General features: G+C 44.3%; 1 protein-coding gene and 1 pseudogene across 1 annotated transcript in view; both read left to right on the top strand.

Annotated features, from left to right (window-relative positions):
• Window positions 1–409: 409 nt before the first annotated feature.
• LOC126417535 (U2 spliceosomal RNA) lies at window positions 410–550 on the top strand (annotated as a pseudogene).
• Window positions 551–5370: 4820 nt separating this feature from the next.
• The window catches only part of LOC126416933 (formin-2-like), a 361208-nt gene continuing 341666 nt past the window's right edge, over window positions 5371–24912 (top strand). Inside the window, exon 1 of the mRNA XM_050084813.1 lies at window positions 5371–6340. Within this exon, the coding sequence (XP_049940770.1) occupies window positions 5371–6340 (970 nt within the window). The remainder of the gene's footprint in view (window positions 6341–24912) is intronic.

The raw sequence follows: 24912 nt of genomic DNA, 5'->3' as shown, positions 1-24912 counted from the left end.
TATGAGTGGTAACACAAACAACAATAATAAAGACAACAGTAAGGCAATAATAACAATAATGATAGTGGCAGATATAAAAAGAATTAATAGGTGTACCAGATGTTTTCTGATGGGGCGAGTTCTGGGGAAAGGAAATTTAAAGAGAATGCACCAGCTAAGAATAATGGGAAATGAGGAAGATCTGGTTGGAAAGAAGGATGTGCGAGGATAACGTGTGTGTGCAGTGACAGTGGTGATCCTTTTAGTTGCTTTAGTAGATACGTTACTGTCATCTGAAGCTGGAAATGTTATTCAGTCCTCTAATATAATGTAAGGGGTTTATCCAAAGTCGAGTTCATGCTACTGAGGAAGAATTCGAGAAAGTGGCTGAACGATGGAGTGGGACAGAAAGGATTTTGCCCTAATGGGAATGGGTGTTTCTGCCATGTTGTTGCTAAGATCAAAGTGTAGTGTCTGTTCTTATCAGCTTAATATCTGACTAACTCATTTTTGGCTCATGACGGAGTGCTAGGGGCTTGCTTCACCTCTGTCGCGGGTTGGCCCGACATTAAAGGCAAGAGCACTAAGATCGTGAAGAGTTATGAGCGACGGTGTACGTTGATAAAATAGTAGAGAAGGCAAAGGATATGGAAATCTTAGCACTTGTCTCCATGTAGTAAGGGTTGCTGTGCATTTGGTTGTGAAATATGATCAAAGAGTCAAACATCACAGATAACATAGGCATTCGTAACTAGTTCTAGGTGCTATGAGCTTTCCTAAGAAAGACCTTGCAGGATAATATCTGTGTAATCAATAACTGAACATGTAAGTGTTTGTATAAGTTTCTTTTTCAGGTCAATATCTTCATTCATTTATTGAATTTTTTTTAAATATGAAATGGAGAGATGTTGATACCTCCTTGCACATTGCAATTACGTGCTAGATCCAATTTAGATTTTCATCTGTTGCTAAAAGCAACTGGAATCACTCAACAGAGGAAAGTCCACTGGACCTGACGGGATACCAATTCGATTCTACACAGAGTACGCGAAAGAACTTGGCCCCCCTTCTAACAGCCGTGTACTGCAAGTCTCTAGAGGAACGGAAGGTTCCAAATGATTGGAAAAGAGCACAGGTAGTCCCAGTCTTCAAGAAGGGTCGTCGAGCAGATGCGCAAAACTACAGACCTATATCTCTGACGTCGATCTGTTGTAGAATTTTAGAACATGTTTCTTGCTCGAGTATCATGTCGTTTTTGGAAACCCAGAATCTACTATGTAGGAATCAACATGGATTCCGGAAACAGCGATCGTGTGAGACCCAACTCGCTTTATTTGTTCATGAGACCCAGAAAATATTAGATACAGGCTCCCAGGTAGATGCTATTTTTCTTGACTTCCGGAAGGCGTTCGATACAGTTCCGCACTGTCGCCTGATAAACAAAGTAAGAGCCTACGGAATATCAGACCAGCTGTGTGGCTGGATTGAAGAGTTTTTAGCAAACAGAACACAGCATGTTGTTATCAATGGAGAGACGTCTACAGACGTTAAAGTAACCTCTGGCGTGCCACAGGGGAGTGTTATAGGACCATTGCTTTTCACAATTTATATAAATGACCTAGTACATAGTGTCGGAAGTTCCATGCGGCTTTTCGCGGATGTTGCTGTAGTATACAGAGAAGTTGCTGCATTAGAAAATTGCAGCGAAATGCAGGAAGATCTGCAGCGGATAGGCACTTGGTGCAGGGAGTGGCAACTGACCCTTAACATAGACAAATGTAATGTATTGCGAATACATAGAAAGAAGGATCCTTTATTGTATGATTATATGATAGCGGAACAAACACTGGTAGCAGTTACTTCTGTAAAATATCTGGGAGTATGCGTGCGGAACGATTTGAAGTGGAATGATCATATAAAATTAATTGTTGGTAAGGCGGGTACCAGGTTGAGATTCATTGGGAGAGTGCTTAGAAAATGTAGTCCATCAACAAAGGAGGTGGCTTACAAAACACTCGTTCGACCTATACTTGAGTATTGCTCATCAGTGTGGGATCCGTACCAGATCGGGTTGACGGAGGAGATAGAGAAGATCCAAAGAAGAGCGGCGCGTTTCGTCACAGGGTTATTTGGTAAGCGTGATAGCGTTACGGAGATGTTTAACAAACTCAAGTGGCAGACTCTGCAAAAGAGGCGCTCTGCATCGCGGTGTAGCTTGCTGTCCAGGTTTCGAGAGGGTGCGTTTCTGGATGAGGTATCGAATATATTGCTTCCCCCTACTTATACCTCCCGAGGAGATCACGAATGTAAAATTAGAGAGATTAGAGCGCGCACGGAGGCTTTCAGATAGTCGTTCTTCCCGCGAACCATACGCGACTGGAACAGGAAAGGGAGGTAATGACTGTGGCACGTAAAGTGCCCTCCGCCACACACCGTTGGGTGGCTTGCGGAGTATAAATGTAGATGTAGATGTAGAACCTAGACTGTTCGCTGAAGGAGAGATGTCGATATTCGTTACATTTAGGGTCAAAGATGGCAGGGATTCCCCTTATTTCGGGCCAATGAGCCTAGAATGACCAACCAGTACTGCTTGGGTTTTGATAGTGCACGCAGGAAGGTATTAAGATTCTCGATAGCTGTCTTCAGGTTTGCATGTTTTGCTTTTTGATATAACCGGTGGTCTCAGTGTACATGTAGTACTTGCTGTAAGACAAAACTGATGGCACATCACTGACGTACAATGAACGCCAAAGCTTGGGGGATGCCTGATCCAGCTGCCTCCATCGTGACTTTATGGTACCGCACGTGACGCAATGCTGTCGAGACGTCAGGTGTGAGTAAACCCATTGCACTGCACCTGGCGAGAACTCCAGACTGCTAAGTTTGGCAAGTGAAATGTCGAAGTCGGCAGTGTGAAAGGCTTTGCTGAAGTCTAAGAAGCGTATGGTAGTTGCGTCTTCTGCATCCATGGCAAACTGCGAGCCATCTGTAACATTTATTAAGGAGGTATTGTGCTGTGATGTTTACGGAAACCTGATTGTTATTCTCCGAGCGCTATTCGGAAAATAAGGTCCGATCGCTCGCGAAATGGAAAACACAGCGAAAATCCGACGAAGCTTTGCATAGATGTGTTGCACAGTGTCCCTACTACGCCTGTCGATCGCGCCTCATCTCTCTTTTCCGTTCGGAGAGCACAGTGATGCCTAGTAAACGGTGTTTCCCGCCAAGTATGAGTGCCTATGAGAGATTTCGCCTGCTTTCATGTAGCCCACACAACGTGTCTCTCATGCATCTACACTACTGGCCATTAATATTGCTACACCAAGAAGAAATGCAGATGATAAACGGGTATTCATTGGATAAATATATTACACTAGAACTGACATTTGATTACATTTTCACACAATTTGGGTGCATAGATCCTCAGAAATCAGTACCCAGAACAACCACCTCTGGCCATATTAACGGCCTTGATACGCCTGGGCACTGACTCAAACAGAGCTTGGATGGCGTGTACAGGTACAGCTGCCCATGGAGCTTCAACACGATACAACAGTTCATCAAGAGTAGTGACTGGCGTATTGTACCGAGCCAGTTGCTCGGCCACCATTGACCAGACGTTTTCAATTGGTGAGAGATCTAGAGAATGTGCTGGCCACGGCAGCAGTCGAACATTTTCTGTATCTAGAAAGGCTCGTGCAGGACCTGCAACATGCGGTCGTGCATTATCCTGCTGAAATGCAGAATTTCGCAGGGATCGAATGAAGGGTAGAGCCACGAGTCGTAACACATCTGAAACGTAACGTCCACTGTTCAAAGTGCCGTCAATGCGAACAAAAGGTGACGGCACCCCATACCATCGCGCCGGGTGATATGCCAGTATGGCGATGACGAATGCACGCTTCCAATGTGCGTTCACCGCGATGTCGACAAACACGGATGCGAACATCATGATGCTGTAAACAGAACCTGAATTCATCCGAAAAAATGACGTGTGGCCATTTGTGCACCCAGGTTCGTCGTTGAGTACACCATTGCAGGCGCTCCTGTCTGTGATGCAACGTCAAGGGTAATCGCAGCCATGGTCTCGGAACTGATAGTCCATGCTGCTGCAAACGTCGCCGAACTGTTCGTGCAGATGGTTGTTGTCTTGCAATCGTCCCCGTCTGTTGACTCAGGGATCGAGACGTGGCTGCACGATCCGATACAGCCATGCGAAATAGATGCCTGTCAAGTCGACTGCTAGTGATACGAGGCCGTTGGGATCCAGCACTGTGTTCCTTATTACCCTCCTGAACCGACCGATTCCATATTCTGCTAACAGTCATTGGATCTCGACCAACGCGAACAGCAATGTCGCGATACGATAAACCGCAATCGCGATACGCTACAATCCGACCTTTATCAAAGTCGGAAACGTGATGGTACGCATTTCCCCTCCTTACACGAGGCACCACAACAACGTTTCACCAGGCAACGCCGGTCAACTGCTGTTTGTGTATGAGAAATCGGTGGGAAACTTTCCTCATGTCAGCACGTTGTAGGTGTCGCCACTGTCGCCAAACTTGTGTGAATGCTCTGAAAAGCTAATCATTTGCATATCACAGCATCTTCTTCCTGTCGTTTAAATTTCGCGTCTGTAGCACGTTATCTTCGTGGTGTAGCAATTTTAATGGCCAGTACTGTACTTACTCGTGACAGTTCTCGGCCGCACACTGCAGGGGCAATGAGGACGTTCCTGCAGCTTTTTCGACAGGAAGTGTTTGACCACCCACCATACAGCCCGGACTTGGTTCCCTCTGCTTTTCATTGCTTTGTTCACATGAACCGCTAGCTCTGAGTATAGCATCTTGACACAGACAACGAGTTGCAGACCAGCGTTAAGAACTGGAGGAACAAACCAACGGATGCCCTCTATGACGAGGGTATTGGAAAGTTGATACAATGCTAAGACAAATGACTAAATAGGAGCGGCGACTATGTAGGGAACTAGCTGGAAGGTATAGCTAACTGCTGTTTGCATTTCGCAACCGTTCGGATCTTACTCTCTGAATAGCCCTCGTAGTATTGGTTGCAACACTGTCAGTAGAACGAAGATGACCACCTAAACTGTCAGGAAGTTCCGTATAAAAGTGTGTTGTAAGTTTTGTGGGAATCAACAAAATAGGGGCGCTGTAACAAGCTGCGTTTTGGCCGAGTCGCAGTACCGTCGCTTCGAACTGCAGCCGCGCCATCGGCAAGCGACGTACTTGTGCTGCCTGTCAACGCGCAGTCGCCACGGCGTTGTTTGGTCGACACGAGCGTTTCGACCCCGAATTTTCTGTTGCAGTAGTGCCAACCTCGGAACCTGCTGCCACCTGAGGATCGGGGTGCCGGCGTATCGAACGGAGGATGGGGGATGCGGCGCCCGTGCAGCGCGCACGCGCGAGGCGGGCGGCCGTCGATACGGAGGCGGCGCGCGCCGTCGACGTCTGCGCCGCGGGCGCCCGGCGCCGGCGCAGCCACGGCGCGCTCTCCTCCTCCGCGCCACCCCGCCTGCCGCTGGCCAAGACGCGCTCGCTGGGTGCGCTGCACTCGCCCCCCGTTTGCGCTGGCAGCCCTGTCGACGCCGGGGGTGGAGGGGGGCGTGACTCAGTGCAGTGCACCGATAGCGAGCCGGCCGGCCGACCGGGGCCCAAGGCGTCCATATTCGACACAGTCAGGCAGCGCTTGCTCGACGCGGAGCTCGTGTGGCCGCCGCCGCGGGGTGTGTCCGACGATGACGCCGCCGCGGCGGTCAATACCGCGCTGCTGCAGAACGCGCAGAGAGATCTGATCATCGAGAACACTTTCCTCGCGCTACAGGGTAAGTACGGTGTCCGCTACTCGCGCGGGAGCGGCAGCCCTGCGCCGTCCGAGGGTGACAGCGGCGACGACGACGATGACAGCGACGAGTCGCTGAGCTCCGGATCGGACGAGGCTGACGGCGACTTCAGGTCGATCTTCCTGCGGCCGCTGTCCAGCCTATTTAGGCGCATCTATACCGGCCCTTCGTCCGCAATGGGCAACCTCCAGGCGTCCGAGGGCAAGAAGGGCGGCACGGGTGGCAAGAGCCCGGCCAAGAACAAGAAGGACAAGGGGCTGACGGGAGGGCGCAAATCTCCCGGCCAGGCCAAGTCGGCGAAAGCTGCAGCCGCCGCCGCCGCCGCAGCAGCCACTGCTCACCCCCAGCAGCAGCGCCGCCAGACCGCCGACAGTGCAGCCGCGCCGCCGACAGATGGCTCCGCCGTCGCGGTCACCTGTTCCGAGCGCGTGGAGGACGCCGGCAGTCGCACGCGGCAAGCGGTCGCCGGGGATTCCGACGAGAAGTCAGACGCTGCAGGTACGTCAACGAGTTACCGGCCTGCGCGTCTTGTCACAGCTCGATCGCCAGTAGTTGTCACTATAAGCAATGTCCGTGTCGTGAGATACTCCCCCTCAGTTCTCTATATCGTGCTTGTGTGACAAAAGGACCTATTCCCGCGCTATTGTCGAAACTTGTTTGTGACCCTAATAATCGAAGACAGCTCAAGAAGAACAGTGGCTGGTTTCGGAACCGTTAACAGGATAGTACAGGTAAAGTTCTCATTTCTACCACCTTCAGTGAATATCCTATAATCGCTTGCTAGGATAGATACATTATGAGGATTCAGGTCCGCTTGTTCATTCTTATGCCCAAACATGTTTCACAACATTTGAACGATCATCAGTCGTATCTCTTTCACAAGCTGCGACATCGTCGCGAAAAAAACACAGTGACCCGTATGTGTAATAAGTTTCTTTAATTTACGTCTATGGTCACAATCTTTTTTGTTTAACAGATTACCGGTTTCGGTCTTTAATGACCATCATCAAATCTGTTTCATAAATTAGATCTGTTTCATACATTAGGACTGTTTCATAAATTAGATCTGTTCCATACATTAGATCTGATGATGGTCATTAAAGACCGAAACCGGTAATCTGTTAAACAAAAAAGATTGTGACCATAGACGTAAATTAAAGAAACTTAGTCGTTTCTCGTATTCAGATCTGTGTAGTGTAAACACAGTTTAAGTAATAATTGTTTGGAACGAAAATAAGGTCTAACATCTATTGTGACATGCACCTTATGGTAGAAGCTCACATTTTGCCCATGTACATAATTACGGACATATATTTCTGCCTTGAGCCAACACTATCTTCTTTAACACCCGTGTGTGTTTCGGAAACGTTTCATCATTACCGCTTGTTCGTTGTATTTTATTACTATCACATATTTGTTTCTGTGTGGCTGTCTTGTCATTCGCAGTGCAGCCGATATTTTGATCTAATTTGTCATTGTTGTTTGCACGTTTTAGTGCTCCTATGCAAACTGTACTTTCTAACACGCACTGTGTCAGTGTTTACAAGATCTTTGCCTGACGAATCTCCCATAAACGGTGATACAGAGCGTGTTAGAAAATGCAGTTTTCAAATAAACAGTGACAAAACTAGAGCAACAATCAGGTGTACTACAAACGACATACATATATTGATAGAATACGATGAATCCACTGAAAATGATGAAACTTCACCAAAACCTACACAGACGTTTAAGAAAAATTATTGACCCAAGAAAAATCTTCAGAATAACATAAGTCTGTTGTAATTTTCATCTTTCGGAATGTCAGGTTCTGTAGGCCTCATTTTGTGTTATTATGCAGCCTGTCATCTGCCACGAAATGACTTATAGTGGATTCAAATGCTTCAAATGGCTCTAAGCACTGTGGGGCTTAACATCTGAGGTCATCAGTCCCCTAGACTTAGAACTACTTAAACCTCACTAATCCAAGGACAGCACGCACATCCATGCCCGAGGCAGGATTCGAACCTGCGACCGTAGCGGTCGCCCGGTTCCAGACTGAAGCTCCTAGAACCACTCGCCCACACCGGCCGGCACTTATCGTTGAGCCATTTGTACCATTTGAACTTATCGTTGAACTGGATGGCGTGTTAACAAATCACATTTCTTATAAACGTAGTTTTGTTGCACATGTTATTTCACGGCCCTGTTTTGCCATTGCTTGTGTTTGCGATACTTTTCTGTTACCTGTCCTCACCTGCCACATTCATATGTCGTAGGGACAGACACAGGAAACCTGTAAACATTATTGATCATCACACTTTTTCCTCAAAATGCGAAAATATTTTGTTGACGTCGATCTACATAGGAAGAAACGAACACCATAATAAAGTAAGGGAAGTCAGACCTCCCACGGAAAGATACATGTGTAGATTTCTTCCGCGCGATGTTCGAGATTGGAAAGATAGAGAATTATTGTGAAGGTGGTTCAATGAACCCTCTGCCAGGCACTTCAGTGTGATTTGCAGAGTATCCATGTAGATGCAGACCGTTTATTAGGGTTCCCTTCCTCAGTCTGTTTACCCTTACAGGATCGCTTTCTTGTCCGTCTGTCTGTCCGATTGTTAAGAAACCCCTCTTCTCCGGACGTGTTAGGCGGTGTAGAAAATTGAAGCTTCTAAGTCAGTGCAGCCAGAAGATAAAGCCATTTAGGTCACATGTTTTACATTCACAACCTCATTCATCAAAACCCATGGGGTACTTCCCGTTGGCCTAGAATCATGAAATTTTGCGACATCTTGATAGTATCAATGTCGACAGGCAAAAATGCTCGGGATTCTCGATTCCCGGAATGGGTGGACTGTCTACATACATAATTAAGTCTGTACGGACCCCTTAGTGCGCTGATCGTACTGGCACCTGGACATTTTTTTTAAATTTTTATTTGACCTCCTTAACATAGTGGTGTTGAGAATGAGATGTCGGCATTTATCTATAGTACCGAAAAATTTCTTCGAGATTTGGTGCTGTCGAAAACACGGTGTCATTTCTTGACGATCAAAGTCTATGTCTAAACTCTAAATGCATCATATTGCTAAGCATCGTTAAGTTAAACCAATACTATCTCAGGTCGCTCCTGGGAGCTGGCTCCTGTGATCCGATGGCCAATGTGCTTATTTATCTGATTTTTGACAGCACTTCCAATCAAGCAAACTTTAACCACAGCAATAGATGACTCAATCAGAAGATATCAAACAAAACGTGTACTACAATTATGAGAAACTAGGCTTTGCAAGCGAATTTCACTGACATCTTCAGCCGGAAATGACGGTAAAGTGACCGAAACGTAATTTCAAGACGATTGTGAAACTCAGCTGATGACCTGAGAATGATCAGCAAAATCTGACTGTCATCGGAAGATACAGCTGCTGTTCCGAAACTGGTGGTGCGTCTGTTTTGAATAAACAGAGTAATTAACAGGAATTTGTTGCTGATTTACTCTTGGTGGGGAAAAAAATCGCCGTTAGCAAAAAGACACTTCAGCATTCTGCGAAGAGTGCCTTAATGTTCCAATTAGTTAACAGCTGACCTTTAACTCTTAAGTAATTGCCAGTTAGTGATGCATGAGGAACAGGAAAACTGCTCTCCATCTTTCGAAACAGTATTTATTATCCGCCAGTTCTTATTTTTGGTGATAGCCTGTTTCGGTTTATTTAACAAACCGTCTTCAAGAGCTCGGCAGACGTAGACCTACTTAATAATTTTGTGTGTCATATCATACGATATATCGTTTGTAATTAGACCCTTTACAATATTTGTGGGAGATTACGTTAAATAAACAGGAATCGATAATTAGGAGAAATCTGCACTCATTCCAGTGAATAGAAATAATGATCACGCTGTTTTCCCAGACACAGTGATCCACCCTCACCTCACACTGAACCCTGGAAGTATCTTACTTCAATAGTATATTTATGTCAGGTTTAATGCCTATTCTTGGGTATCTTATATTCGAGGGCTGTACAGGAAGTAAAGTATGGTCGCGAAATGGAAAGCTCAATAAAGTTCAGAAATGTTTTATTAGCAACGATTAGTTACACCTTTAAGCTACTTCTCTACATAGTCACCGCTCTCAGTTAGACATCTGTCGTAGCGTTGTACCAACTTTCCAATATCATCATCATCATCGAAGGTACCCACCTGGCTCTCTGCCAAATTCTCTACTCCGATCTGCAGCTTTTTGTCTATGCCAAAATGTTGTCTTCATTATGGTGGATGACCAAACACCACCGAAAACGCTGCAAGAGCGTTCTCATTGCCCCTACAGTGTACGGCCGAGAATTATCACGAAGAAGGAAATGAGTGACAGTCACGTTGTGTGGGCTGCATGAAGTCAGGCGAAATCTGTCACAGGTATTCGTATTTGGCGGGAGACATTACATTGTAGGCATCTTTACGTGGTCACTGTGTGCTCAGAACTGAAAAGAGCGACGTGGCGCTATTTACGGTCGTACTACAGACACTGCCCAACAGATCTATGGAAAACTACATCGGATTTTCATTGAAGTTTCCATTTCGCGATCGATTGGACCTTGTTTTCCGAATAGCCCTCGTATTTGTGTATGTGCTCAAAGCTAAATTTTTATTGCTCCATATGTTTCTAAGCTTTTGTATCTCTAAACTTTTTATCTCTGAGCTTTTTTATCTCAGATAGTAAATTATATATACATATCAGGTTCAGCTGAAATTGCTCTAGCCCAGAGTTATGCTGGGAAATGCCTCCACATATATTCATATGTGTACTGCATAATAGCATCGTGTTGTATTTTGAATTGCACATTGCGGATTTAGTTATCAAGTCTGATGACTATCTGCATTTGTTTGACCAATGCCTTGTGATATACGACCACTTGGCTGCGGATAATATCCCATAACTGGCTGTGAAGTTAAAAATTCTTTCACATAATATGTATGTGGACTTGCGTCAGAATGTCTCCATTGGAGGCATGACAATTCTGGAATGATGGTAATATGTTGTCATTTAGTAGTAATGAGGCGCTGTAGTATTTCGCTTTCTACGATCCAAGCATTTTATTACTTGCTTGAACGAGGCCCCTCCACCACCTGCACCTCTAGGTCCCCTACTCAATCACAAATAATTTAATTGCTAAAGTGGTCGTGTTGCAAAGGTTATACATTTCAGCTACTTGGCACTTTATATGGCTGCAGAGCACTGCTGTGTGTTTCTAGGAATTGCGAGTTGCCAGGTGCAACAGGTGGTCTGCAGTAGACTTAACAGAACAGTAAATCGAACCTCCGCCAAGTAGTTCGCGCCTGATGGAACTGTGAGTGAGTACTTTGCTAGCAGGCCCTCTGGAGGAGTGGCGTTCAGACCCCATATGACCGTCTAAAATTAGAGCTTGCACTACTTCCGTAAATTCACTAAGATAAATGTCGGGTCTCTTTGAAAAGACGTGACGGATTTTCGTGTCCGACATTGATCTATCCGATCTTCTGACACGTCACCGGGAAGCTCTGATTTCCTGTCCTTTTAAAAGGCACGAGACAAAGTCATTGTCTCCACTGCCGAGAATTCTTCCGGGTTGTATGGCCATGGTCCATGGAACTCTTCTATCCCTGACGTTTCGTCCGGAGCTAAGTCGGCAAGACTCAACACAACCAGGAGCACCTCCGAAGATGTCCAACGTAGTTTTGGACGAAACGTCAGGATAGAAGAGTTCCAAGGACCACGGCCATACAACCCGGAAGAAATCTCGGCAGCTGAAACATCCGGTCGTGAAAGCCTTCATTGTATCATTGTCTCCCACCCAGCAACATCGTGCGGCGTATTAGACCTTCCCGTTTCGCGCACATTAGTACTTGTCCTTCGCGTAGTATGTATGTTGTATTTTAATGGTAACTATTCAGTGTAGGTGATTGTCTGGTGTCGCAAATTGTCGGTGTCGATCAAAGACAGAGTGAAATGAGTAATGAGAATGCGGTATTTGGTGCCTTACACGCAGCCTCTCCCTGTTTACCGCGTAGCCTAACGTCGCAGAAAGATAATGCATTCTCCGTGAGGGCATGTCTGCACCAACAAAACTTTCAAACTACTCTAGTTGAATTCCTTTTATGTAGATGGTTCAGTGTTTCCCCAAATGGTTATGGACCCTTATATTTCTCTGCGAGACATTTCAGGAGACCGGGAAAACGAAGTAAATGTATATTTCTGGACAAGAAAATTGCATCTTAACAACGTAGTCTTTGAGAGAATGAAACTGGTGCCAGTGTGGCCAGTGATACACGTAAACGATCAGAATTGGGCCAAACCTTTGTTACAAATCTCTGTTACGATTAACTGATCGAATACGGCCTTTACATCTCGAAACTGAATGTGAGATGTGTTTGATGCGGTTTTGGAATGTTATTGCACGCAGTTCATTGTCTTAGTATTGTGAAGATACTGACCAGGGAATTCTTAATTAACCACTATCTGTATAGACTACCATGCTTGAATATCAGTGTAATTTTGTGAATAAGATGTCAGTTTCTGACGAGTAACGCGTAGGTAAAGATATAGGCTGTAAAATGTGATAAGCAGCACGTTTTCTTTCTTTTTTTAAATATGGCAACGTATAAGAATGGATAATAGGTTGTTTGTTGTCTTTCCCCATAGGCTTTGCAATAATTTAGGCTGTTGTCCTTAGTATGGACGTTTGAGGAGCGGAATGGAATGATGATATCACGCACTGAAACCAAGTAAAGGCAACCACTTAGTGGCCAGTACGCTTTATCACCAGAACATGCTGTGTTGGGAAAGCGAAGCGATTAAATGCCCAAAACAACAGATAACCATAACGCTACAGGCTCTTCCTTATAAATCCATCTTTCCCGTTTGTTGCTGCTAATGTGACATGCGTGACTACTGTCAGGATATCTACAGTCTTACATGTGAAAGCAACTGGGCCGCGACCTTTCGACATTTACAAGATAAGATAAAAGCTTAACGTATTAGGATAGCACACATTAGGAAATGCTGGTTTGTGGAAACTTGTGAAATTTGCAACAGAATTTCAAAGGAACATCGAAGCAGCCGAGTTCCGAGCACGTGGGTTTTCCGTCAGAAGAAACGTTTTACCAAGCGGAGCGACAGATGGCGAGGAGGCACCGTAAGTCATCATCACATTTAGCAGAGTACTGTTTATTTGTGTCAGCCTTCATTGTACACCAGAAATGGTTCTTTATATTCCAGGGACAAGGTCTTTCCTTTCTGCCTTTTCTTCAGACTTGTCTACAAAGACCCACCGCAGTCTCGGAAAACATTTTCTAACCCTTACATTTATATCAGATGTTACCATACTTCTCGTTTTCAGGTTACTGAAAGTCGGCTTTTTGTATCTGTCTACTTCTATCATTGTCAACTATTTTGTTGCCTTGATAGCAAAACTCATCAATTACTTCAAATGTAATTACAATGAAATGAATACTCCTAGCTGCATATAGGCTTTGATATGTCAACGGGGACAATTGAAAATATGTGCCCCGACCGGGACTCGAACTCGAGATTTCCTGCTTACATGGCAGACGCTCTATCCATCTGAGCCACCGAGGACACAGAGGATAGTGCGACTGCAGTGAATTATCTCTGGCACGCCTCCCGTGAGACTCACATTCCCAACTTATTGTCCTGCACTATATTCATAGTGTCCCTGCCCATTATACTCATTACTCGCGGCTTTTTGGCCAGTTCCCGTAAGAATTTGGGCACTGTTTGTGCATCCGCACAGAAGAAGATGGTCAAATGGCCGGTGAGCCTTAACTATTTATATGTGAAGATGGTATCTGTTCTTTCGGACATACCCAAGAGAACAGATACCATCTTCATGTATATACTTCAAATGTTCCATTTCCTTATCTAATTCCTTTGCAATCTTTACTTCCTTAGATTTAGTTCCTTCAGTAGCCTATCGTTCAGCATTTTCCTCCATCGAACTCAGATCAGCTGCCAGGTTTTAAGCTTCCTCCCATTTCATGTCCACATACTGAAGATCTCTTGCAAAAGTTCATTTCCAGCTGTTGCGATGTCTTCCACTTCTCCTGTATCCATCTCCTGGTTTCTCCCTAATTTTATAGTTATGGTCTCCGCGAGGTGTACACAGATGAGCCGAAACGTTATGATTACCTGTTTAATAACGTGTTGTTCCACTTTTCAAACACAGAGCAACAGAGATTCTGCTTGGCATGAATTCTACAAGTCCTTGACAGCATTCCAGAAGTATGTGGCACGTGATGTCTATTCTCAGGTCAAGCAATTCACGCAAATTAGGGGATGATGGTCTAGGGGCACGCAGCTCGCGCTCGATATGTGTTCCCTTTGGTACAGATCAGAACATTGGCTGATCAAGACATTGCTGTGAGTTCACTATAATGCCCATCAAACAATTGTGGCGCGATCCTGACCCTGGAACACGAACACTTATCCTGCTGGAAGATGTCATCGCCATTGGGGGAGACTTCAAGCGTGAAGCGATGCAGGTGGTGCGCAGCAATGTTCACATGGTTCATTGTTGTCATGACGCCTTCGATTACCATCGCAGATCCCATGGAAGCGCAACTCAGTGTACCCCATAGCATAATTCTGCCCTCACCGGCCTGCATCTGTGGCGCGGCGCATGTTTCGTGCAGTCATTCGCCTGGATGTCGGCTTGTAAGGACCCAGCCATCGTAACAAGAGCTGCTATACATTCGACAGGCGACACGTTTCTATTGACCCACAGTGAAAACTCAGTGATGCTGTGTCCAGTACAACCGAAACTAACAATGTCTTTTGGGTCAACACAGGTCGTGTGACGTGGAGCTCCAAGTTCAACATTGGGCTTTGAACTGTACGCTCCGAGCCGGCCGGAGTGGCCAAGCGGCTCTAGGCGCTTCAGTCTGGAGCCGCGCGACCGCTACGGTCGCAGGTTCGAATCCTGCCTCGGGCATGGATGTTTGTGATGTCCTTAGTTTAGTTAGGTTTAAGTAGCTCTAAGTTCTAGGGGACTGATGACCTCAGATGTTAAGTCCCATAGTGCTCAGAGCCATTTGAACCATTTTTGTTTTGTACGCTCCGAAACACTTGTGCGTGCACCAGCATTGTACTCTGACTTAATATCTGCCACAGATCGCTGCCTATCCTGGATTACACATTAGGGGATCCCACGACAGCTACGTCTTGTGAACACTGGACTCGCATTCGGGAGGACTACGGTTCAATCCCGCGTCCGGCCATCCTGATTGAGGTTTTCCGTGATATCCCTAAATCGCTCCAGGCAAATGCCGGGATGGTTCCTTTCAAAGGGCACGGCCGAGTTCCTTCCCCGTCCTTCCCTAATCCGATGAGACCGATGACCTCTCTGTCTGGTCTCCTCCCCCAAACAACCCAACCCAACCCTCTAGTCTTGTGATGAGATGTGTCGTCCAATACCACACGGCATATTAGTTATTTCACCATCCTCCAGCCGCTTTCCTTAGGTGCTCACGACAGTAGTACGCCTACAAGCCTCTTCTGTTAGAAGTAAAGTATCTATCGCAATTCGTCCACGTAACTGTCAGTGTATTGTTAGTGGTAAGTCTAGGAGGCTTGTATAGGGGAGATCGAGACCTGGGAGAACTCCCCTGAACCAACAAGATCGAGGTGCTGTCTTCCAGGCGACCAGCTGCACCGTTTCAGATATTGTCCTTTCCAGCCGCAGCGCCACAACAATGTGGCCTTTGTCAAAACCGTTTATATCAGTGGATTTCACCATTTGTGGCCCGTATCATCGCTGTAATGACTGCCCATTCGTTGCTCTTCCACATAAGTTCTTTCCTTACTGCGTCACGCGCCCGCAGAACCACCAGGCCGTTTTCAACCCCACGGTGGGCAGTGGTCGTAATGTTTTGGCTCATGATTGTACCTCGGATGGAGCAATATATTGGTTGTCTCTTCTCGGAATTTTAATAGTAGACCTTACCGTGACGCAGAATGCATCTCTTGCAGCGTCTGCCACTGCAGTTGACATCATCTCCATGACGCTTTCGCGCTTACTAAATAAAACTGTAACGAATCGTGTTGCTCTTTCTGGATGTTCTCTATTCCCTCTATCAGTCCTGTCTGGTTCGGATCCCGTATTGACGAGCAATATTCAAGTATTGATCGAACGAGTGTTTGGCAAGCTACCTGCTTTGTGGATGGACTGTATTCTCTGACGATTCTTCCGATGAAAGCCTGGTATTTGCCTCACAAGCGTTTAATTTTATGTGGTTGTTCCACTTCAATCGCTCAGTACACAGTCTCCTAGACATTTTATGGAAGTAACAAGTTGCAGTGATTGTTTTCAGTCGTGTAATCATACAATAAACGGTCTCTCTCCCTGTGTAAATGCAATTCTTTACATTCGCTTGTGCTGAGGGCCAATTGCCACTCCATGCACCAGGCTTCAATCCTCTGCAAATCCTCCTACATTTCTCTCAAATCCTCCAGCGTTGCGACTCTTCTATATATATACAACAGTCCGCCCCGATAGCTGAATGCTAACCGTGACGGACTACCGTCTCAAGGAGCCCGGGTTTGATTCCCGGCTGGGTCGCGGATTTTCTCTGCTCAGGGACTGGGTGTTGTGTTGTCTTCATCATCATTTCATCCCCATCCGGCGCGCAGGTCGCTCAATGTGGCGTCGAATGTAGTAAGACCTGCACCAAGGCGGCTGGACTTGCCCCGGCTAATGACACCAAACGGTCATTTCCATTTTTTCTATACAACAGCGTCATCCGCGAAAAGCCTCATGAAACTACCGACGTTATCCAATAGGTCGTTTCTATACAAGGTGTTTCAAGCCGGCCGGTGTGGCCGTGCGGTTAAAGGCGCTTCAGTCTGGAACCGCGTGACCGCTACGGTCGCAGGTTCGAATCCTGCCTCGGGCATGGATGTGTGTGATGTCCTTAGGTTAGTTAGGTTTAATTAGTTCTAAGTTCTAGGCGACTGATGACCTCAGAAGTTAAGTCGCATAGTGCTCAGAGCCATTTGGCCAAGGTGTTTCAACATGAATTTACGCGTTTTAAGGCTTTGTAACATTAATTACATTCAAATTACAGTTATAAATGATACATCAAATGAAAAATCAATTTAGTTTTCCATGCGAGTACCATTTGTCACAGAGCATGCATACATGGTGTTGACAGGCGAGTTCTGCCCAAACTTTGATCAGTGTATCTGGGGTAATTTTTGTAACAACTGCTTCAATATTCGCATGGCGTCAGATCGGGTGACTGTGGAGGCCATGCAAAACAAACTATGTCATCTGCCCCCTTGTGGCCAATCCAGCGCTCAGGTACAAGCCGTTTAACCAATCGCATACTGAGTTATGCCAATGAGGCACCATCTTGCTGCCAAATAAAGTTCTGTGGTTCAGCTCGTTTCAGTTGAGGACAGAACAACAGTTCTAACGCATCAAGATAAGAAATACCAAGTACAGTTACTTCTCCGAAAAAAGAAAGGCCCGTGAACTTTACGCCGGGATATGACACAAAAAGTATTCAATTTATGGGAGTCTCGTTGCAACTGTACCATATCGTGGGGATTTATTGAACCCCAGATGCGCACATTATGTGTGTTCACAGTCCCACGTCGGTGAAATTCATCGCTGAAGACGACAGGACCCAGATAATCTTCGTCATGCAGCAACATACCGTTTGCAAAGCTGGAACGTAAACCGTAGTCTGTATACTTTAGTGATTGTGACATCTGCAAAATATGACGATGTAGCTGTAAGCCTCTTCGTAAATCCCACACAGACGTCAATGATGACTAACCTTCCGAACTTAATTCTTGGGTCTACGCGTGTAACACTCACACTCGTTCACAACCTTCTTCAGTCACTCTTGGTCGTACTACACTCTTCCCTTTGCGTACAGATGTATAAACAAAACTGTTTAATCATACAATGTAAGCTTTCACGGCTGGTACTGACATCAGTTGAAACTTTCAGGCAAATAGACTTTCTCCTAACGTTTCCTTTCCAACCAGAGCTCGAGGGATCGCCCAATATGCGGACAGTGTAGAGGGCGCCAGTCGATCACGTGATGCCGGCCGGCTAAGAGATTATCTCTGGTAATGCCAACATTCTCGATTGAAAATAATCGATCGTCATTCTTACATTGCAATATTCACATCCAAATTTTATTTAATTTAACGCTTTTCTTTTCTGTTGTTATTATTACAGTGTATTATAAATCTCAATAGCCTCTCTATACATAACCGCATGATAATGCAATGTTTTCCATATGACATTTGTCTCACAAGGGGAGACCGCCAATTGTGAAATTCAGATTCGATTCATACTGCGCATAATAAAAGCTCATGACCAGAGGTGTAATGTGGCAAAGCACCAAGATGCACTTCTCAGCCGTTGTCGAGAAAATCGACAGTTAAAAGAAACCGTTACGGTGAAATACTCTCGACGATTAATAATCTTCTACAGCGTCGTGGCGCAGCGGTAAGCGCTTGGGTTCGTAATCCGAAGGTCGCCGGATCGAATCTCGCGCCATGCAATTTTTTTTATTATTAGTTTTTTGTAATTCAAATATATATATATATATATATATATATATATATATATATATATATATACTTACTTATCGCGAATGGACCCAGAAGGATCACGCAAAGCTTTCTGACGTCGTTTCTTCCATACTTCTTTCATTCGTTCTCCATGTTTTCTTTTTCTTTCTTCTGTCCATTTTGTTCCTGGTCTCTTTAGTGCTTCCTTCTCCGACAATACAATCCGCTTTTCCACCTTATTTCTAAAAGTTTTTCTATCTTTGACATCTTTAAGTTCAATATTTGCTTTTTGTAAATCTAATTTTACTTGGCTAATCCATGGTGTTGTTGATTTGACTTTTTCTATGTAAGTGAGAATTCTGTTGGTGAGTCTTGTGGGGGGAAGTCTAGTGACATGTCCATAAAATTTTAATCTTCGCCTTCTTATGTCTGCTGCCAGGTTTGATATAGTTTCTGTGGTTCTTCTTGATTGTATCCGGTATCCTTCTTCTGTTAATTTTGGACCTAAAATCTTTCTCATAATTTTGCGTTCTTCTTTTAGTATTTTTTCTAAATCACATTTTGTGTGGAGTGTGAGCGTTTCACTAGCATATAGTGCTGCTGGCTTAATTACTGCGCAGTAGTGTCTGATTTTTGTGTTCGAGGAGATGCTTTTTTTATTGTATATTTCATGTGTCATACCATATGCTCTCTTCATTTTCTGTTGTCTGATCTTCTGTGCAACTTTCTCTCCTCCGGTTGGCTCCAAAATTTCACCTAGGTATTTAAAATGTTTTACTCTATTTATTTTTCCATATTTTGTGTTCAAACTGTGTATATGGAATTTCGTACAGAAAAATTCTGTCTTTTGAAACGAAATTTGTAAACCTACTTTATCCGCGCATTCCTTAAGGATCTCTATTTGTTTGGTGGCGATTTCTTCATCATCTGCAAGTATGGCCAAGTCGTCCGCGAATGCTAAACAAGATAGCTCCACGTTGTCTTTGGTTCTACCAAGATGGATTGGTTTCCAGTAGGATTGATTTTTTAATTCTTTTTCCCATTCCTTAATGACTTTATCCAGGACTATATTAAACAGAAGTGGAGATAGCCCGTCACCTTGACGTACTCCAGTTTTTATGAGAAAAGGTTCAGAGATTTCTCCCCTGAATTTAGATACAGTGTCTGTCAGTGATTCTTTGATAAGCCTTAGTGTTTTGGAGTCAAGTCCAAGTTCCTCTAAAATGTTACACAAAGATTGCCGGTCAATTGAGTCATAGGCTTTCTTAAAATCTACAAATGTACAAATTATGGGGGCGTTTCTAATTGCTTTGTGTTTTAATATTGTCTTTAAATTAAATATTTGTTCTATGCATGAGCGACCGGGGCGGAAGCCTGCTTGATAATCACCAATTTGGCGTTCCAGCTGCTCTTGTGTTCTTTTCTGCAGGCATGTTGAGAGAATTTTGTAGGTGACTTGTAAAAGTGAGATTCCCCTGTAGTTATTGACATTTGTTCTGTCTCCTTTTTTATGTAACGGGTGAATAAGGGCAAATTTCCAATCCTCTGGTAATTTTTCTGTTTCCCATATTTTTGTTATTATTTTTGTGAGCTCTTGCAACGTCTTTGGCCCTAGGTTTTTTAATAGCTCTGCAACAATGCCATCTTCGCCAGATGTTCTATTATTTTTTAAGTTTTTAATGTGACATTTGATTTCTTCCTGTGTTGGTGGTAATGAATCCGGTTGAGCGTTGGCACTGATTTCTTTGGGAAACCTTAAACTAGGTTCTGGGCAATTTAGTAGGTTAGAAAGATATTGAGCCAATACTTGACAGTTTTCCTGGTTTGTTAGGGCTAATTTACCATCTGGTTTTCTGAAACATAAATTTTGAGGGATATATCCTCGTATTTTATCTGCGAAAGTTCTGTAGAAGTCTCTTGTATTATAGTTTTGGAAATTTTCTTCTATGGCATCCAGTTGTGCCTTTGTGTACTTCCTTTTTGCTTGCCTAATAGATTTTGAAACCTGTTTTCTAACCTCGTTAAATAAATGTAGACTTTCTTGTGATTTTTTACTGTTATATTCTTGAAATGCCTTTTTTCTCCTTTCCAATGCATTTTCACAGTCTGAATCCCACCAAGGGTGTTTGAATATCTTTTTCAAGGGAATAGTTTCCTTAGCTATTCGCGTGATTTTAGAATGAAATTCTTCCCATGTGTTTGCCTTTTCCTTCTCCCATTCTTCTTTTACTTTAGATTCTTTAATCTTCTTGGTGTCATATTTCTGTATTTCTGTTTTCTTCTGATGACTTCTTCGTGCTGTAAACTTGATTTTAATTCTAGTTAGGTAATGGTCTGAATCAATGTTTGCTCCTCTGCGTACTTGGACGTCGTAAATTTCTTTTTGTACTGGGTATGAAATCGCCACATGATCTATTTGAAACTCGCCAATTTGTTGTATAGGAGATCTCCATGTCTTTTGTTTTCTTGGACATTTTCGTAGAGATGTTGACATTATCTTCAGGTTATTCTGCTTACATAGTTCGACGAGCCTTGTACCATTTTTATTGGCAAATTTATGTGCAGGATATTTGCCTACGGTTTTTTGGTGGATTTTCTCTCTACCAATTTGGGCATTAAAATCGCCGAGTAGAACTTTTGTATCATCTTTTGGAATCTTGGCCATTATATTCTCCAAATTTTCCCAGAACTTTTCTGTTTCTATGGGGTTTTTCTTGTTGTCTCCGTTTGTGGGAGCATGAACATTAACCATTGTGTATGTTTTGTTGGCACATTGTGAGCGCATCGTCATTATCCTATTATTTACGGGAGTAACTTCCTTGATGGAGCTGAGCACGCTCTTGTGTATGATAAACGCCATCCCGAGATGGAGGGCTCCTCTTCCGATTCGTTGCCATAATCTGATGTTTCTTCATCTGTAAAACGTGTCTCCTGTAAAGCTAGTATTACTATCTTTTGCTTTTCAAGTTCTGTTGTAAGGTTTAGAAGTTTTCCTGGTTGGATTAATGTATTTATGTTAAAGGTTCCAATGTATGTAGGTGTTTTAAGTGGAAGTTTGCCAGAGAGCTCCGACTTTCTCTGATGTAATCGTGTAAGTCCAGGTTCCCCAGAATCCGAATTCCCGGTTGCCATCTGTTGATGGGTGGATTGGTTACCACCTGGGGTAATGTTGTTATTACTTGCACGAGTCATACTTGCTTGTAATCAAGTTGGTCCAGTGTTTCCACTGGGTGTTTAGAACCAGGGATTGTTAGTTCCTGGTGCATTATGACCAGCCGCACATTGTGTGAACAGACGCTGACCAGGATGCCGATGGTTCCCACTTCAGACGCGTCCTGGATTTGGGTGTTGACAGTGCTTATTGTAATGGCGGCACTTACTCGCCATGACACAGCAACGTCTTCGGGTTCTGTGGTTTTTGAATGAGTGTGACCCTTGCCAAAAGTCACCCTCCCACACCCTCGTGATGCTGCCGCCTCGGTCCGGGCCTGCTTATTTGGGTTTCCCCTTATTCGCAGCTGTCCACCATATCTGATGGATCGTTCGCTATCCGCCACCTGCGACCCGCCCTGTACCTGAGGCTCGGCTAGGGTATATATATATATATATATATATATATATATATATATATATATATATATAAAGTATTAACGAATTGCTTATGCATGCTGGTGAAGGCGGATCGCTCTCCAATTGTACCGCCTCCATTTTTCCGTTTTTTTAACAGGGTATACCAAAGCTCTCCCGTCCCCACTGATTTTCGACGATGTTATAAGTTGCGCTAGGGACCGCATCTACCTTCTTTCGAAGTTAGCAGGCAACTACGCTGTTATGCGGCGGCTCGTTTCGGCCCATTCAACATCTGTCATTCAAGTGTAACGAGCGAGTAACGGAGTTTATATTTCATACCTGGCACAGCAAATTTGTGTTCGTGTGGTCTCTATTCTAATTCGAACGTTTGACTTACGCTATACGTATTCGTTTCGCAATATCGTTTCTACGTCTTCCGTCAACTACAAGTGGTTAACATTATGAAGACAATTAATAACATTTGTGAAATACAACTTTGTTTGCGGAAAACATAATGATGTTCGAAGTCGCCAGTTTTTCCACGACAAACGACTTTCAACAACTTATTATATGCATAATTGTTGCAACTGATTGCCGGGAATTTTATATATATATATATATATATATATATATATATATATATATTTGAATTATAAAAAACAAGTACTAAAAAAAAAAAGAAGATTGCATGCGCGAGATTCGATCAGGCGACCTTCGGATTACGAACCCGAGCGCTTACCGCTGCGCCACGACGCTGTAGAGAATTATTAATTGTAGAGAGTATTTCACCGCAACGGTTTCTTTTAACTGTCGATTTTCTCGACAACGGCTGAGAAGTGCATCTTGGTGCTTTGCCACATTACACCTCTGGCCATGAGCTTTTATTATGCGCAGTATGAATCGAATCTGAATTTCACAATTGGCGGCCTCCCCTTGTCAGTGAATTTTATTTCATGAGCACCCACTTGGTAAAGATGGTCTGCTACGGCTGATATATCCGTATACCCCAGGCGGCAATTTGTCTTGCGCAGACAAGGGTAATCCCACGGTCCTGGTGAGATGTATGGACTATCATGAAAAAATCACTAATATTTTGGATCCAGCTTCAGGAGGGTCCGACTACGAAGATTTTAAAAACCGCCAGTCGATTGGTGAAAAGCGTCTTCACTCTGTTCTGACGATAAGTATCTGCTCTGAAAAACGGAAACGTACCCGCCTAGGCTCTATGGATTACCCAAAGTGCACAAATCACAGATTACTTTGAGGCCTATTGCGAGTGCTATGATAGCTCCCACCCACAAAGTAACTGGACGCCTTGCCTCATTACTGCAACTTTGTTGCTGGAACTGACAGCCATGTTAAAAACATATATCATTTCATTAACAAATCAAAAGAAATGCACGTGGCCAAGGTGATACCCTTGTTAGTTTTGATGTTGTGTCATCTTGATTCCAGTGAACGAAGCTATCTCATGTGGAGCGGATATTTTTCCAGCAGATATTGTGGAGTTATTCAGACACTGCCTCACCACGACCTGTTTTCGGTACAATAATGATTTTTATGAACAGATTGACGTGATGGCTATGGGCAGTCCTCTCAGTCTGGCTGTGGCCAGTTTGTTTATGGAGACCCCTGAACAACGGGCGTCGCAGACTTCCAGTAAAAGACCAGCCAGTTGGTACCGCTATGTCGATGATACTTTCGTAGTATGGACTCACGGTGTAGAGGAACTGGATGCCTTTCTGATACACCTGAACAGTGTCAGTCCGAAAATACATTTGCTTTGGAGGCGGAGAATAATGGCCAACTGAATTTCTATGATGTGGCAGCTATCAAGCGAGGGAAAGAGACCTTGGGCCGTAGGGAATATAGAAAAGCCATCTGCGTAGAGATTCTAACCACCACCCCAGACAAGAAAGGGCAGTTATTAAAACCTTGGTAGACAGGGTGCACAAAATTTGTGAACCGACTTATTTCAAAGATGAGCTTGGTTCAAATGGCTCTGAGCACTATGGGACTCAACTGCTGTGGTCATCAGTCCCCTAGAACTTAGAACTACTAAACCTAACTAACCTAAGGACATCACACACATCCATGCCCGAGGCAGGATTCGAACCTGCGACCGTAGCAAAGATGAGCTTGAAGTTGATATTCAAGAAGAATGGTTATTCTAACAAGGAGATAAATCGACCTAGGGAGAGAATCAGGATCGACGAGAAACGACGGCCGCTCTAAGGGCAAGATTTCCTTCCGTTCATCAATACAATTACAGATGGCATTGAGAAAATGTTGAGCAAGTGTGGTGTGGAAACTACCTTCAGACCCACCAGGAAGATAAAGCCGACAAAAAGTATATGACGCTCTTTGGCTACACTGGGCATATATAAAATCCCTTTTAGTTGTGGACTGATTTATATTGGTACCACAAAAAGAAGTGTTAACGCCCGTCTGGTCGAACACAAGGCGAATTGCCGCCTGGGACATACGGATAAATCGGCCGTAGCGGAACATCTTTACCAAGAGAGTGAACATGAAATAAAATTCACTGAGCGTCTCCTGACAGGTCGGAGAGGGAAAAAGGGATTACTGGTCAGTCTGCGCTCCCGAGCGGTACAGAGCAGAAGGCAGGAGAACAATTCACAGTGACAGCATTTGATTGTTTTCTTCTATCTGAGCCAACAGTGATACAGGCATTTACTAGAATTGCAGGTGGTGAGACTCGGTAGGAAACTCGTTGTGGAGACTCTTGGACAAACAGGGTTTTGAAATAGTTGTTTATTCCAGACAGGGCTAACTAATACCCTTGAGGCTAGTTCTAGGTTTAGAAAAAGTATGAATAACACTGTTACAACAGAACCCAGTGCAGAAGTCCCAGGAGAGGATGCTAACCACAGTAGCAAACACTAGCAGCATCTTAAGACAACAAACTTAGTTGCAAAAC

The sequence above is a fragment of the Schistocerca serialis genome, chromosome 8 (assembly GCF_023864345.2).
Source record: "Schistocerca serialis cubense isolate TAMUIC-IGC-003099 chromosome 8, iqSchSeri2.2, whole genome shotgun sequence".
Classification (NCBI taxonomy): Eukaryota; Metazoa; Arthropoda; class Insecta; order Orthoptera; family Acrididae; genus Schistocerca; species Schistocerca serialis.
Note: the sequence above shows the minus strand (reverse complement) of the source record. Positions and strands in the feature narration are given on the sequence as shown.